Consider the following 14675-nt stretch of genomic DNA (forward strand, 5'->3'; position numbering starts at 1 on the left):
TTCCCTATGGAAAAAGTAAACTCTGCCATATGTGGAATGAGTTGTTTGCCTTTCTTTAGTTTTGGGTTGGTTTCTTGTTTTGTTTTGGATTTTTGTTTTGGTTTGTTTGTTTATTTGTTTTTTGTTGTTGCTTTTGGTTTTTTTGCCTGTGTTTGGTTTTTTTGTTTGTTTTGATTTGGTTTGGTTTTGTCTGTGTGGAATTGAACTCTAATATATAGATGACTACTTCCCATTGTTTCAGCATCACCTTTCATCCCTTTGCTTTATTACCTAAACAACACACTTATAAGGAAGATAAAATTTTACATGCTGTGTTTTTCACTCAATACCTTTCCACATAGATGTTCTTCCCAGTCCCAAGGGAATAGAGGCTACAAAGAATTCGGTAACATGAAACTTGTACATCACCCACTAGAGGGAAATAAGAAGTAGATTATCAGTATTTATTCAATTAAGGACTACTTTCCAAATATTAAACACCTATTTTACACAATCTGATAAACTGTGTCTAAAACTTTTAGCATATGCAACACTGAACGCTCTAGGCTACCAATACTTAACATATCTTACTTATCTTCAATTGCTCTGAGGCCTTGTCTGTCATCTACATCCATTCCAAATCCTATCAGATCTCCAGACATTCCAAGAGGCCAGCAGATACTTGCTAATAAGATATTACACATTATCACAGTTGCAGAGTGCAATTCTAAACCAAACCACATCCGTCTGTGTATCTAATCCCCCAAACATTATTCTCAGTGATCCCCACCTTTTTTTTTTTAAAAAAACAACTATTTCATGGCTATCAGTCTTTTAATTATCTTCTACTTTGGAACTGTGGTGACCCCAAGATATACACAATTCTAGAACAGCATATTGCTGAATCTCCAGGAGGCTTTTCAGTAATTTTAAACTAAATTATGCTAAAATAAGGAAAAATTAAATTAAAAGAACTAAAGTAATTTTCAAATGTAAGAAATAACACACGGGGATTAATGAATTGTCTCCTTTAATCTAATAAACTAAAATATGCAATAAAAAAGCATAATTTCATTTTATATAGGAAAGTAGTCTCATCCAGTTTGGTAAAAGAGCACTGAAGGGGAAATTTTAATTTCTTTCTCTGAATGTTAGGAGAAATATTGCACATAACTAATTGGAAACTTACTGAGTATTATTCTCAAATATACAATAGAAATTAGCTACTGTGCAGTTACATCAGATTTAATGCTGGAAAAATGTGTGTGTTATTGAAAACAGAATGTCATCCTTTGAATTCATACAATCATTACTAAACAGTGTTTGTATTGTTATAGCACAATAAACCTCAAAACAAAATAGAAAACGTACGAAGTAAATCAATTCCAAACTGGTGCTGTGAAATATGTTCAAAAATTGATGTCAAGATTGGCAACAATGCCACCGTAGTATAATTGATATTCTGTGAAACACCCTTGATTTGTGTTCGTGAATGGGTAAATTTTCCAAGTTTAAGATTTTCTGAAGTTTTTTCCAGGTCTTCAGCTGCATTTTCAAAAAAGGCACGCAATCCAGCTTTAACAAGCTCAGATCCTGATTTCATAACAGTTCTGAAAAATATAAGGGAAAAATATTAACTTTGCCTTGATCTTTAGTAGTTGTATAGCTATATATGTACACATTAGTTACATTTATTAGTCTTTGAAGGCACACACATATATCAGTGCCATTATGAACTGAAAAGGACATTTACATCTGTGCAATAGTATAAGCTACAATTAGCTTGGAGTATTTAATACAAAATTATAGCAACAAAAAACCTTGTTTTCTCAGTCTTGTCTTTCAAGTTTTTGTGAACTGATTTCAAGTAAGATGATGCCTTCTCAGCAAATGTCACTGTTGGTGAGAAGGCTCCTTTGCACAGTATGGTCAAGAAAAATAACTCTTAACCTGTAAATATTTATGGGAGCCACAGAAACTTGGTCTGTAAGTCAGGATAAATTCTTACATATCTTCAAAGACCCTTACATCTAGAAAAGGCAACTGTAATAGCAGGATCACAATCTTATTCCTTCATTTTTTGGCAATCTTTCCAACCTCTTAATGAAGATTTCCAGTATTGCTATTCACAATGAGTTAATTTTCAGGCTGATGTACAACATAACCAGGCCAGAAAACTGCTAAAATTAGAAAACTAGCCTGGCCTCTCTTTAAATCTACATAAGCATTTCAATAGTAAATGTAACTATGCCCACATATTAATACATTCTGTATACTTTTAATGCCAGATTTTCCAATATGCACTAAACTGTCTCAATAGCTTCAGGTATCAGTACTTGCAATTCCAAAGTTTGTGTGATTTATGTCTTCCAATAAAGTCTTCAGATGCCCTTGGAAAGGGAGACAAAAGTCTTTAGTGTTTGAATGACAGGCATCAAACAGAAAAACCCTTTGGTTGAGATCTGAATTACTGATACTGCTGATATAATTAATGACAAATAAGGAATAATAATAATAAAAAAATATATAGAAACAATCCAACTGCTTGTATAAAGCTCTGTCATAGTTTATAGTTGGGACAAATGTTGCAAACTTACCGTGTGTCAAGAGACTGAGCTAAGATGTGCAGGCAGTTCACCATTGTAGCAGAATCACTACCTGGTTAGAAAGAGATACTGTGAGAGCTCAACATTATAGAAAATGTAGGACAAACTAATAATCCAAAATGTCATTGGAGATGTATAAGAACTAAAAAGAGTAACTGATGTCTAATTGTGGCTCACTTTCATCACCTGACCCTGCAATATTCTGAACTTCATATCTTGTAGTGTCTTTCTTTTATAATGTTCTTACCAATACCTTTGAGAAAGCTATGTTATTTTTCCCTGTATCTCCCATGCCTGTTGAGAAATTATAGAATCCAACAGTAGGATGACTGAAATCAAAACAATTAGTATCAGATGACTTTTGAAAAGCTAGAAGCAACTACAAAGGTGTGATTTTTTTTTTAAAGGAATGTGAAAATCCTAGAAGCTGCTGTTTCTTCCTGCTCCAACACTTTACATATTCTATCAACTGTTAGCTTCAGAGCCACGTCCAGTGCACTTACCAGTTGTACTGGAAGTTTATGCATAATTTTATAGAATTTTGCCTACACTTTGTGAAAAGCTTCAGGTAAGACAGAACAATGTTAATACACTTTTTATATTTTAAACTTTATCACGATCTTTCTTAACAACTTACCAAAAAGTGAGATCCTATGTCTGACAAGAGCAGCTAGTTTGCAGAATAGGCTAAAGCAGAAAAAGAACAGAAAGAGCAACACAAGACAAGACAAAGATTAAAGATTTATTTTGAAAATGAGGTAAAGAGTAGTAGGAATATGAAAGAGAAAACACAACATAGTTCCTGGAAAGTGTATCTTGAATCATACAAAGTGATAACAGTTAGTCAAATAGCTATGTTAAGCAGAATAACTTTTTGAAGCTTATGGATTATCTCCTTTTCTAAGCTTTGCTTCAAAGACGACTTGAAGTGTGAAACTTGCTTCTCATTACAGTGGTTTCCAACAATTGCATATTATATGGTTGAGTCAAGCTTTATGGCTATTATTTCTGAATAAGATTTATTTTTTCTAAGAACAAGAAAAACTAAGTAATATTTTAGTGTTTACTTGGCATTCTGCAGGAAACAAAAGTTACAGATCTTCATACTATTTACAACAATTTGTGAAGGTACCCTTTGTAAATAAATACATCTGTATTTAGTCACAGACCATGTTAAGAGTGATGCTGAAATACATACTGAGTAGAAAAGTTTCTGTCAAGTATGTCAGAAACTTGCATATCTAACCTATCTCTCAAAATAATAGGATAATTAAGAAACAGGAAAAATCACCAACTCTAAAGATTGAAGGGGCTACTTTAACTTCTAAAAACAGAGATATCAAGGCAGACTTGTAAATCATCTTTGTTATGGTTTAGAAACAGAATTAGGACATAGCAAAATGAAGCAAATATACCCTAGGAATGGTATGATCTCTTACTAACAACAGATTATCCTTGTTATTCTCACTATAGTAAGGAAATATGACACTTATAATATGAAAATAACTGATAGTCCCTTTTCTTAATGAAGAATGGACATATAATTTCAAGATATTTCTGAATTTATAATAGCAGATTTGCAGACTAGGTATCAAACTTCATTCATGGAACTTCCTAAAAGCATTTTGTACAATCTTAGCAAGCATCTTTCTAGCTGAATTGACTGGGTTTAGGGGAGTAATAGGAGCATTTGGAGAAGCAGCATGAAATTAAAATTAAATTAAACTTAATCCTTCTGAACTTGAGCTGACTTCTCCAGCTACTGGAGGTCTGTCTTGCACATTTATATATATTATATCTGAAAGCTCAGTAAAGCACACTCTTAGGAATTTAACACCCATTCTTATAGGCAACTGCTATATAAGGTTTATCACCCACCTAGAAGATGGAAACCAATAGGTAATAACAACTCTGAGAAATGTAAAAACAATTTGGAAGAAAAACGGAAGAATTGAATCTAGGAAGTTCAAGGGTATTCTTGATCTTATATAACAATGAGTAAGTAACCATTGCTTTCAAAATTTACTATCTACTCTTCCATTGGAAAAAACAGTCAACTCTGGTGGTCCACATAGTGAAGAAAAGCAAAAGAAATTTGAGAAACTGACAGTTAAAGTAAGGAAGCATAAGAGTAAAATCTAGTTTGAAAGATTAAGATAGAAAATTTTCCAAATAAAATAACTGACTGCACATCTTTAAGCAGTAGAACAAAACTAGCAAAAACATGTGATGACATTAATAGATCAAAAAAATTAAATATCAAATTTTAAATGTTAAAAGTAGAAAAATTAATTTCATATTTTCGTAAAGCTAACACATTACCAACTAAAAGGCAAATGTCTTTTTAAATTTCATTTTCTAAAATAACTGAGTCAAATAGCTGATTCTAATCAAATCTGAAGCAGGACAAGTGTCTAAAAAATTAAAAATTCCTTAAATTTTTGTGCATCTGCAACATGGTATTTGCATATTTTTTGTTACCTGAAACTTAAAAGATAAGATCATTCAAATGACCCAACAGTGGGATGTTTCAACCAGAAACTGTCATCAACAATGAAACTAACCTATCAGAAAGAAGTTTTATTCGTTTCATTGTTCACAGATTAATTTATTAATGTTTTTTGATGTTACAATCCACAATTGTGTATATTAATATATATTATTTAGTATACATACTAAATTATTTACTTATATCATAAAGAATACTGACATGAGGAATTCTATTCACTCACTGCCACCCTGATATAGAGTAAACTATTCACTTTCTGGGTCAGAAAACTGAGCTTTTGAACTGTCTTACTTTTCAACCAAACAGGAGACCTTTATTTATCTAGAAGGAACCCTCCATTTATATCTTAATTTTCTACTTACTTTGCTACCATTTCCTTTTCCTTATTTGATGCATATCCACTGCTACTGAGTGTTTTTGTTGGAGAAGACAGGAAGTAGAGGCAATGATTTGTAAAGTACTGATCCACTAATGGTAAAAGCACCTAAGAAATAGAGATACAAAATGTATTTTTAACAGAGCACAATGGTAAATGTAGCAGCGATGCACGGATTGGTCAATGGTCATTTGAAGAATTTTATAAGTTGTATTTTCTTGTTTCAGACAAAAAAAAAATCATATAAAGTAAAACCTTAAATCTTACCTTAAAATTACATACATAATAAGCAGTTAATTAAGTCATACTATACACTTCAGTGATAGGAGGCAAACATTTTCAGAAACAATTTGTATGTTCAGTGACAGCATTGCTCACATGTAATAAATAAGTTGCCTTGTAATTTCTGTGTTCCTTCTCATGAAGACGCAGATCTGTTTAAATATTTTGAATACTTGAATCCAGCAAATATATTCAAATATTTTTAATGATATTTTGAAATACACATTAACATTTTATTGAATACCTACCATGAAAAAATGTCATACAGATATATTTCTATTAACTGAAAAGCAGATTGACATTACACATTTCCATGTTCTGGATAAAGGAATATACATGTACATTGTTTGAAATAATAAATCACTTACTTTGGCAAAGAATTTTATTTCTTGGTCATGAGGCGATTTTTCAGTTTTTCCACTGGTTACAATGGCTTCTGCAGGGATACAGTCAAGGCAGACACAAATTAGAAATGGTATAATAATAAATAACACAACTGCTCTTTTATATAGCCTTGCAAACTTAGTTTTGCTGAAATGCAAATAGAACAGCACAAACAGTTTAGCTAGCTATACATGTGCAAGAATTCAATCTGCGAATTAAAAGACAGAATTTGAGTTTCTCATATGTGGTAAAAATAGTGGTTGCTACAAATTTAAACATATCAATAAAAAAACAAAAAACCAACAATTTTATTTTTTTCAAACTAAAATCTTCAGCTTACCCAAATGTGCAATAAACTCTTGAGCAGAATCAACATATTTTAAAATTTTCTTCAGAAACTTAAAGGCAAACCTCTTTTCCATGGATGAAGCATCCAATTCCATGTCATTCAGACCTCTATTTCAGAAAGCATTGAGTTAAATAGTGTTGATGACAATAGCAGTACAAACTATGACAGTACGATGAAGCATTCTGTTCGTTATTGTTTTAAATTATGGTACACTTTCATAAGAATGAGAAAATTACCTTTCATAGCAACTTTTAGTTATCAACTCGATAGCAAGAAATGTTAAAATCAGTTTGAGTTTCTCTAAGAGGCACAATAGCTTTGGATTAAAGTATCCAAATATATATATATTTTTTAGGTTAAGGCTTTCAGAGAGCTATTGCAAAAATGAAGCCATCGTACATTTAAATCTAACAAAGCAATGCATTTGTCACTCATTTTTTACTATTGGTAGATTAAAGTGCCAAATGTTTAATAACTCAACCATTACAGCTTTACATAAGCAGTCTAGGTACTACGTTCTATAATTAATTATTAAACTTTATTTTTGCCTTTATATTTTATGAAACACTGATACCAAAATAACTCAAGCTACTAAATGAAAACCTAAATGCAATAACAAGCTACTATACTACACAAAGTATTTGAATTTGAAATTTGAATTTTGAAATTTTTAACAGTACACAATATCTTCTCGAGAGGCATCATTTCTTCTTTGAGATAAATTCATTACCTAAATGAAGGCTAGTGAATGCAAGTTATTAAAGAGGAATAAAAAGATGTATGGTTACCCATGCCTAGATTTAAAATATTAGATTTTATCTTATCTACAAATGAAATCTACCTTACTAAAATTCTAAAATTCTTTAGGATTATGGAAAAATTTAGATTGGAAGGAAAGTTCTCTGAACCTTTGAAAGTCATCTGATCCAAGCCTCATCTAAAAGCAAAGCCAAATCCAAAGTTAGATCAGGTTCCTTAGAACCTCATCCAATAATCTTCATAAATCCACTTGGACTTTGCCTTGTAACAACTTGTTACCTTGAGGAGTGTTTGACCTCATTGTCTCTATAATCTTGCATTAAGTAGTTGAAGACAGTGGTAAAATCTCATTGTAGCCTTCTGTTTTAATACTGAAAAAATTTAGCCTCTCCTCAGACTGTCTCCTAGCATGACATGTGTGCCAATTCCCAAAGTATCTTGGAAGCCCTCCACTTGATTAACTCTTTTATCAGTGTCTTCCTTAGCACTGGTGAACCAAAAACTGGACAACATACTCCTGATACGGTTTCATAATTTCAAAACAGAAGTAGAAAAAATCACGTCCATCAACCTGCAGACTAGACTTCCTAATACAGCCTTGACTGAAGTCAGCCTTCGTCAGGAGGGCACACCCTCATTCACATTCAACTTGCAGAATTCAAAGTGGTTTTGATAGATGCCATCAAGCTCAATTTCCCCATTCCTAGGGTTATTCTATCCCAGGTATAGGACTTTCAGTTTACTGTTGCTCAACGTCACAAGAGTTCTGTCAGAGTCCTTTGAGTTCCTTGAGTCCATTAGAGTTCCTTTGAAAGGTAGCCAGACTACTATTTATTGCTAAGGGTTTATTCCACAAATTTTTGAAGGATGCATTCTGTCTTATCTTCCAGAACGTGAACAGGGATATTTTCTTGTTCTTTTTCAAGTCACATAACTCTATAAATATTTTATTTATGCTGTTTTCAAATATACTTTCAATGCCATTTCAATCTCATTTTACACGTAAACATATAGCAACTCTAATCTCCTATCTTACAGCTTCATTTAAAAAAAAAAAAAAAAAAAAAGACAAAAATTTGATCTGAAGAGTCCTAGTTTATGTATTTTTATGACCTTCTCTTAGTTGATGTATCATGTGCAATCAAATTCTTAGTTGTACTAACAGCTATACGGTGGACAGGTATCTCCTGTTGCCTCACTCTCACCGAGGATAATGCAACTAAGAATTTTTCTGTATTTTCAGTGACATCAGTGTAAGTATTCTCTTTCTGTGTTAATACATACTCTGTCTCTAAGAGTTTGCATGTACTTTCCTAATTATTGAAAGACATTAGTAGTTTTGTTAAATAACAAAGGCAACATCGAAATATCTTCTAGAGTTTTAATGGTACTTAACAAAATACCATGTCATTTCTAATATATGCTTGAGTAAGGCCTGAGAGATTAGTCTGAATGTCATAAACACCCAAAATTGCTTTAAATTGCTCTCAACAAAGAAAGATGAGGAAACGTCAGAACAGAGACAGATAGTACATGTAACTACACACACTGTACTGCCTGTATGATTCCAATTCTAAAGAATTTCCATGGTTTAATGACTAGTCCAATGTTTTTAAGAATGACATTCTGGAAATATGATAATTGCAATAAATACTTGAAAAGATATTATATATACATAAAATATGCACATACTAATCTGAAGAAAACACTGAGAAGAGGATAATCTTGATCCACCCTGATACAATTACTGCAAACTCTTTGTCTATACGGTAAATAGTTTGAACAGGCTTTCTCAAGTTGACTTGTCACATTAGTTAATACTGAAAACATTGTCTTCCAAACCCAAATAGATGCTGCTGCAAAGAGAAATTGAAACTATTTGAGTAATTCCACAAGTGTTTCAAAGGAGCATACATTTGCAGGAACTAAACCTGCTTTTCTTATTCAGTGGGTCTAAAGTGATTAAAGATGGTATAAAAATGTTTGGTGGTGTATCTACATTTTATTTTCAGGCTGAGAGTCTGCATATGTGGTGGGAGGGAATTTTTCTCTGTAGTAATGCAGGAATGTGTATTTAGAGCTCTGTTCTAATAGAATCATAGAGTATGGGATGGAAGGGACCTCTAAAGGTCACCTAGTCAAACCCGCTATAATAAGTAAGCAAGGATCTCAGAAAAACATGCAACTTACCGAGATATGATGATACCATTGACCTGAAGGAATTTAAACAGCTCTTGCGCCTTCTCTCGGTCCCGTAGTTTCTCCTTGGCTGTCAATGTGTCGTAAGGTACCAATAAAGGATGACTACCCCCACCTTTAGTAAATTGAAAGAACTGTAAGATTTCTTTCACTTCAACTATGAAAAGGAATTATTCAATTTTGATTGTCTCACTATGTCTTCTGACTTTTTATTCTCCCTCACTTTCCTTGTCTTTTTTTTTTTGTGTGGTTCACAGGATTCTGGCTTACCTTTGCTTTCCAACTCCATTTTCTTCTTTTTGGCCCATATATTATGGTAGTTTTCTGCCATTACCTCTACCATTCCCTACATTATAATCAGAAAAACAAGATGCAAAATTAAAAGCTGATAATTAAAAATTCTGTAATTCTACGTAATTTTACAGTCTTCAGTAAAGTCTACACTGTTGTGGTAAAGAAACATGACAGTTAAGTGTCATTTCTACATCCAGCTCATCTTTGAACACATGCTGTTCGCAGCCCATTTCAGGGCTTCATGATAACTATTTCTAACAAGTCAGGAAGCAACAATGGGATGAACAACAGAAATTTCTTCTTTCAACACGTCAACAATACGGCACGCACCTTTCTACAATATCATAACCACAGTCATAAATATACTCATAAAACATAACAAAATTCAAGTCATTAATAATAAAAAGTAAATATGTTAATTTTTTTTAGCACAATGTATGCAAAGCACAAATACAAACCTGAAGCTCCCTAGAAAGCACCACATTAGAGAGATCAAGTGGTGCCGGGCTATATCCGTTTCCCTGCAGGAAAAAAGTAGGATTATTTTTAGATAAAAGCATTTCAGATAGAAGAATCAAATATTAACTACAATATCTCTGTTGTTGATCTGATTACAGTAACATCATTCACATTTTTAAAACTTTACTGTAGAAACTGCTCCCCCCCCCCCCCCCCTTTTTTTTTTTTTTTTTTTTTTTTTTTTTTTGCAATGTGCTGAAGACACACAAGATGATTAATGGAAGACATCTGCTCATGTAGAATAAAGAAAGTTGCCTCGGATACTCATATCTCTTTACTTGCAACAGATGGCAAGTTGCTATGGAGTATGAGCCTAAGAGAGGAGACCAACCATGAGGCATACAAGATGTGCCTTCAAAACATGACAGAACAGTGTGGCGATAGCCTGAATGAACTATATATTAAAGACAAAGCATCACAACACAAAGCTAAAATAAGTTATTGTCTTGTGGAATGTACAAACTAAGAAAAAGTAGAAGTCTGATATATTTCTGCAGTCTTTAAGTGTCTAAAGTATGAAAGGTCTAGTGCAACAAACCTATAAGGTGCATGTTAAAAGTGAACAGTCACACCTAATCAATGATTTCAATAATGTACTGAAGTTAAGCATGTGTTGAAATCCTCTACTCAATCATGTCTTTATCATGACTCTTCTTGGGCAAGAAGGCCCAACCATAGAACTGGTTAAACTGGCTGGAAGAAGAGATACCAGAGACACCAGGACTCCCTGTAAGGGAAGGAAGTTTGGTGAAGAGATGAGAAATGCTAAAGTATTGTCTTATAACAGAGTGCTCAGGGGCCACTTTTGGTAAGCAAAACTGATGCTGGGGAATGAACCCAACACACATTCAAGGTGCCTGATGCTCACAGGATCAGTGCTGCTACAAGTATCACAGAATCACAGAATCTTAGGGGCTGGAAGGGATCTTGAAAGCTCATCTAGTCCAACCTCCTTGCCAGAGCAGGATCACAAGTGTAATACGGAATCAGCTCATGACACATCTTTGCACCATCCTTGCAGAACTATGTATGGTGATAGGACTTTGTCATACCTATTGCTCATTAAATCTCTCTATATTTAAGCAAAAATGTGTGTTTAAGTCACCTCAAGAAAAATTCCCCAACATCTATCATAATTTTAAGCAGCTTTCCTCCCTCCAAAACACCAATATATCAAGCAGCAGTCTTAACATGCTATTACAAAAAAAAAGTTTTTTTTAATTTAAAAAATAGTCTATGTCACATGAAAATGCTAGGTATTATAAAATTATCTGCAATTTTGCCTCTAGACTGAACCAAAAGTATTAAATACACAGTCTTACTTGTCTGTCATAATTATAATTTTGACAAAAGCCCATTTCAGGCTCTTCTGTTCGACCAAAAGGAAAATGAATAGATTTACTTAATAAAAACTAAAGGGCTTAAATACTCTGCCATGTATACTTTGAATTACTACATGAAAACTCTCCTCAGGTCCTCTGAGAACATGAATAGATATGATCTCTGATGGTCATACTGTCTTAAAAGTTGTTATTTTGCAATCCTTTTCTTAGTGTTATTGTACACTTTTTATTATAGCGACATCACTTCCAATCTCAGAACTGTAACATTAAAAGTTTATTTTCATTAAAAGAATATAAAATTAACAGAAACTTGTAAAATTACTTATTCAATTATGAAACAAGCCTTTTGCTTTCTAAATTTAAGCAATTCCACCTTACCTGGCTAGACTGAGACATGTTGCGGAGCTTTTCATTTTCGCGTTGGTGTATTATTGTTTCTACTCCTTCCTTGGTCCTTTCTAGGCTCCATCCCATGGCCAACATGGTTTTCAGTGATTCTCTGGCAGGCCAACGATAAATTTCCTTTTCCTGTGAAGAAAATAATGTAAAATTGCTCTGCATTTAGTAAGTAGCAAAAATTCAATAAAAGATTCTGTCTTACTTTATAAATTGTCACAGGCTATCAAAGTAAACAAAACTTGTATGTTATATCTAAAGACATGATATTGTTCTCTTCAAATGAGAAAGAAACTTTAAAATACAATTCTTACTCTTTGGTTTTATTCTCAGTGGCATTTATTGCTGAGATATGTCTTACAAACTAACAGCACTCAAGTGAGTTTGTATCTGGAAATTTATCCATTGATTCCTCCATCCCAAAATAATGAAAAACTGATGGCACTAAAAGTACTATGAAATTAGTTTGACGAGTATGTATATTTTTAAACACATCAGCATGAGACCTTTTGGTAGTCTTCCTAGATTTATATCCATTCACAGATACAGAACACTTCTGATTGATACACTTCTTCATATAAATACAGCCATGAATAAAGAATTAGGAAATCGCTTATATTCCAGTAAAGGTGTTACAAAAAATCTGAATAGTTGTAGAAAAGAAGATTCTGACTATGTCATATTAAACTTCTTAAATCAGCCTCATAAAAGCATTTCAATTCTTATGTAAATAAGAATTTTTATGACAGTTTCTTAACATGACTGTTTTTATGGAAAGACCTGATTTTTAGGGTTAAAAGTTCTAACCCGAGACAATTCAGAAAATTCTCTTTGGACTGCTGAACAAACAAAAAATTTCTTATCTCCTCTCCAAAGATTTCAAAGCAAATTACAAACCTTAAGAAATTAAATCTTTGGAATCCCTACTTATTCAGCTAAGTCTCTTCGAAGTAACTGCACTTGCTGAAGTCAACAGCCTATTTTTCAGTCAGTGTCTGCTTCTAGGACTGATAAGGCTCAATGTTTATGAATGGGGCCACTGCTTGCTTCTGAAAGACATCTTATGCTCCAGAAACAAAAGCAATGAGAAGAGGATCATACCTGCCACTCTCCTGTGGGGAAGAGCAGAGACAGGTGACCCAAAATTGACCAAATGAAGTATTCCATCCCTATGAGAAGCTAACCTTGTGGCATCAAGATGTCTCAACATTGTTGAAGTACAAGCTTGTGGCGTTAGATATGAACTTTGGCGCAAAACAGTGGCTTGTCTTGTCGACATGGAAATTAGCTAGAGGGTGCTGAAGTCGCAAGGAAGGACACAGCTTGATACCCACGCCTCCTTCCCAAGCCGTACGTCTGCAGCCTGAGGTTTGGGGGCAGAGAGGGACTCCGTAGTTGTTTTGTACATATTTGTATGTATTTAATATTTTTCTTTTTTATAACTATTGTTTCATTGAAGCTGTGTAATTTAGTTTCCAACTCGTAAGTCTCTCTCCCTTATTCTCTTTCTCTTTCTGGGAAGGCAGAGGGGGATTAATTGAGAGCATCTGATGTTTGTTTAATTGCCCACCCAGCGTTAAAACTGTGACAAGATGGCCAAATGGAGCTAACTTATTTGCATCACCTAATGAATCACTGCAAAAACATGTAACAGAATTGAAATTAAGTTTACTTTTCTGACAATTAGAAGACATTCATGCCTGGTCCAGAAATTCAAATGAAAAATGCATTCAAAATAGTTTAAATGTTTTTCCCCATTTTCAAAGGAAGCTTCTCCAACGCTTTAATTAAATTTTTTTACTATCTTTCTTGAAGACAAAATTCCTTCAGAGACATACATTATACTTTCATATAAAATCCAGGAGCTGCTAGCAGTCATTCCTCTTCCATGAAGTCCTGTAAACCCTGTGCTATTGATACTTTGAATACAAATTGGCCCAGGCCTATGAAGACTGCCTAACAAATCCTAAAAGTTTCTGTGTAAGATTCACTGAACAACCACTTCAGCATACAGATGTTGCTACTCTTAACTCTAAGAATTACAGCAAATATTTGACATGGACTTTTGCAACTACACAAACCAATCTATTTTGTATTAATGCAGATGAAATTTCCCCTATTACCTTTTCAGTTAAAGTTTTGAAAGGTCTTATTAATGGGTGAGTCTTTGTATTTTCGTCCAGTGAAACACCATATTTCCAACCACTATTAGTCTGAAAAAAATAAATTTACTAAGATAAGAACAACACAGAACGGCAAATTGGACAGTTAAGTTTGTCATATTGAACTGCTAATATACTCCATTAGCTACTCAGTGCCAGAGCAATTTCTGTTAAAAGAGCATGTGTCCATCTGTGGATGCATTGGAACAAAATATGACCTAGGCAGAAAAGATGTCATTTATAAGTAGTAGGTCTCATGTAACCAGTTCCGAGCTTCAAAAACATTGGCCCCTTTCAGCCTCATGCGTTCAGATGGTACTGGCTAAGGTCAAAAAAGTATCTCTGTTCTCTGGGAGGCTGAAGTCAGCAACACAGAAAAGCAAATGCAACATTAATAGATAAAGCACTAAATAACATAACTTTTATGAATCCCTAACCTTAAATTGAAACAATTGAAATTTGTGGTTTGAGATTAATGTGTGTATATTTACACATCCAGAAATATATATACTTTTCTC

The 14675-nt window shown here is 33.5% G+C and overlaps 1 protein-coding gene across 1 annotated transcript in view; it reads right to left on the reverse strand.

Annotated features, from left to right (window-relative positions):
- Window positions 1–14675, reverse strand: part of RYR3 (ryanodine receptor 3) — a 191404-nt gene that overhangs the window by 54265 nt on the left and 122464 nt on the right. The window contains exons 53-64 of the mRNA XM_010007742.1: window positions 14119–14208; window positions 11978–12127; window positions 10196–10258; window positions 9714–9789; window positions 9435–9558; window positions 6477–6592; window positions 6121–6188; window positions 5457–5578; window positions 3223–3272; window positions 2577–2637; window positions 1351–1589; window positions 330–411 (exon numbers count right to left, since the gene is read on the reverse strand). Of these exons, the coding sequence (XP_010006044.1) occupies window positions 330–411; window positions 1351–1589; window positions 2577–2637; window positions 3223–3272; window positions 5457–5578; window positions 6121–6188; window positions 6477–6592; window positions 9435–9558; window positions 9714–9789; window positions 10196–10258; window positions 11978–12127; window positions 14119–14208 (1241 nt within the window). The remainder of the gene's footprint in view (window positions 1–329; window positions 412–1350; window positions 1590–2576; window positions 2638–3222; window positions 3273–5456; window positions 5579–6120; window positions 6189–6476; window positions 6593–9434; window positions 9559–9713; window positions 9790–10195; window positions 10259–11977; window positions 12128–14118; window positions 14209–14675) is intronic.

The sequence above is a fragment of the Chaetura pelagica genome, unplaced genomic scaffold, assembly GCF_000747805.2.
Source record: "Chaetura pelagica isolate M959 unplaced genomic scaffold, ChaPel_1.0 scaffold70, whole genome shotgun sequence".
Classification (NCBI taxonomy): domain Eukaryota; kingdom Metazoa; phylum Chordata; class Aves; order Apodiformes; family Apodidae; genus Chaetura; species Chaetura pelagica.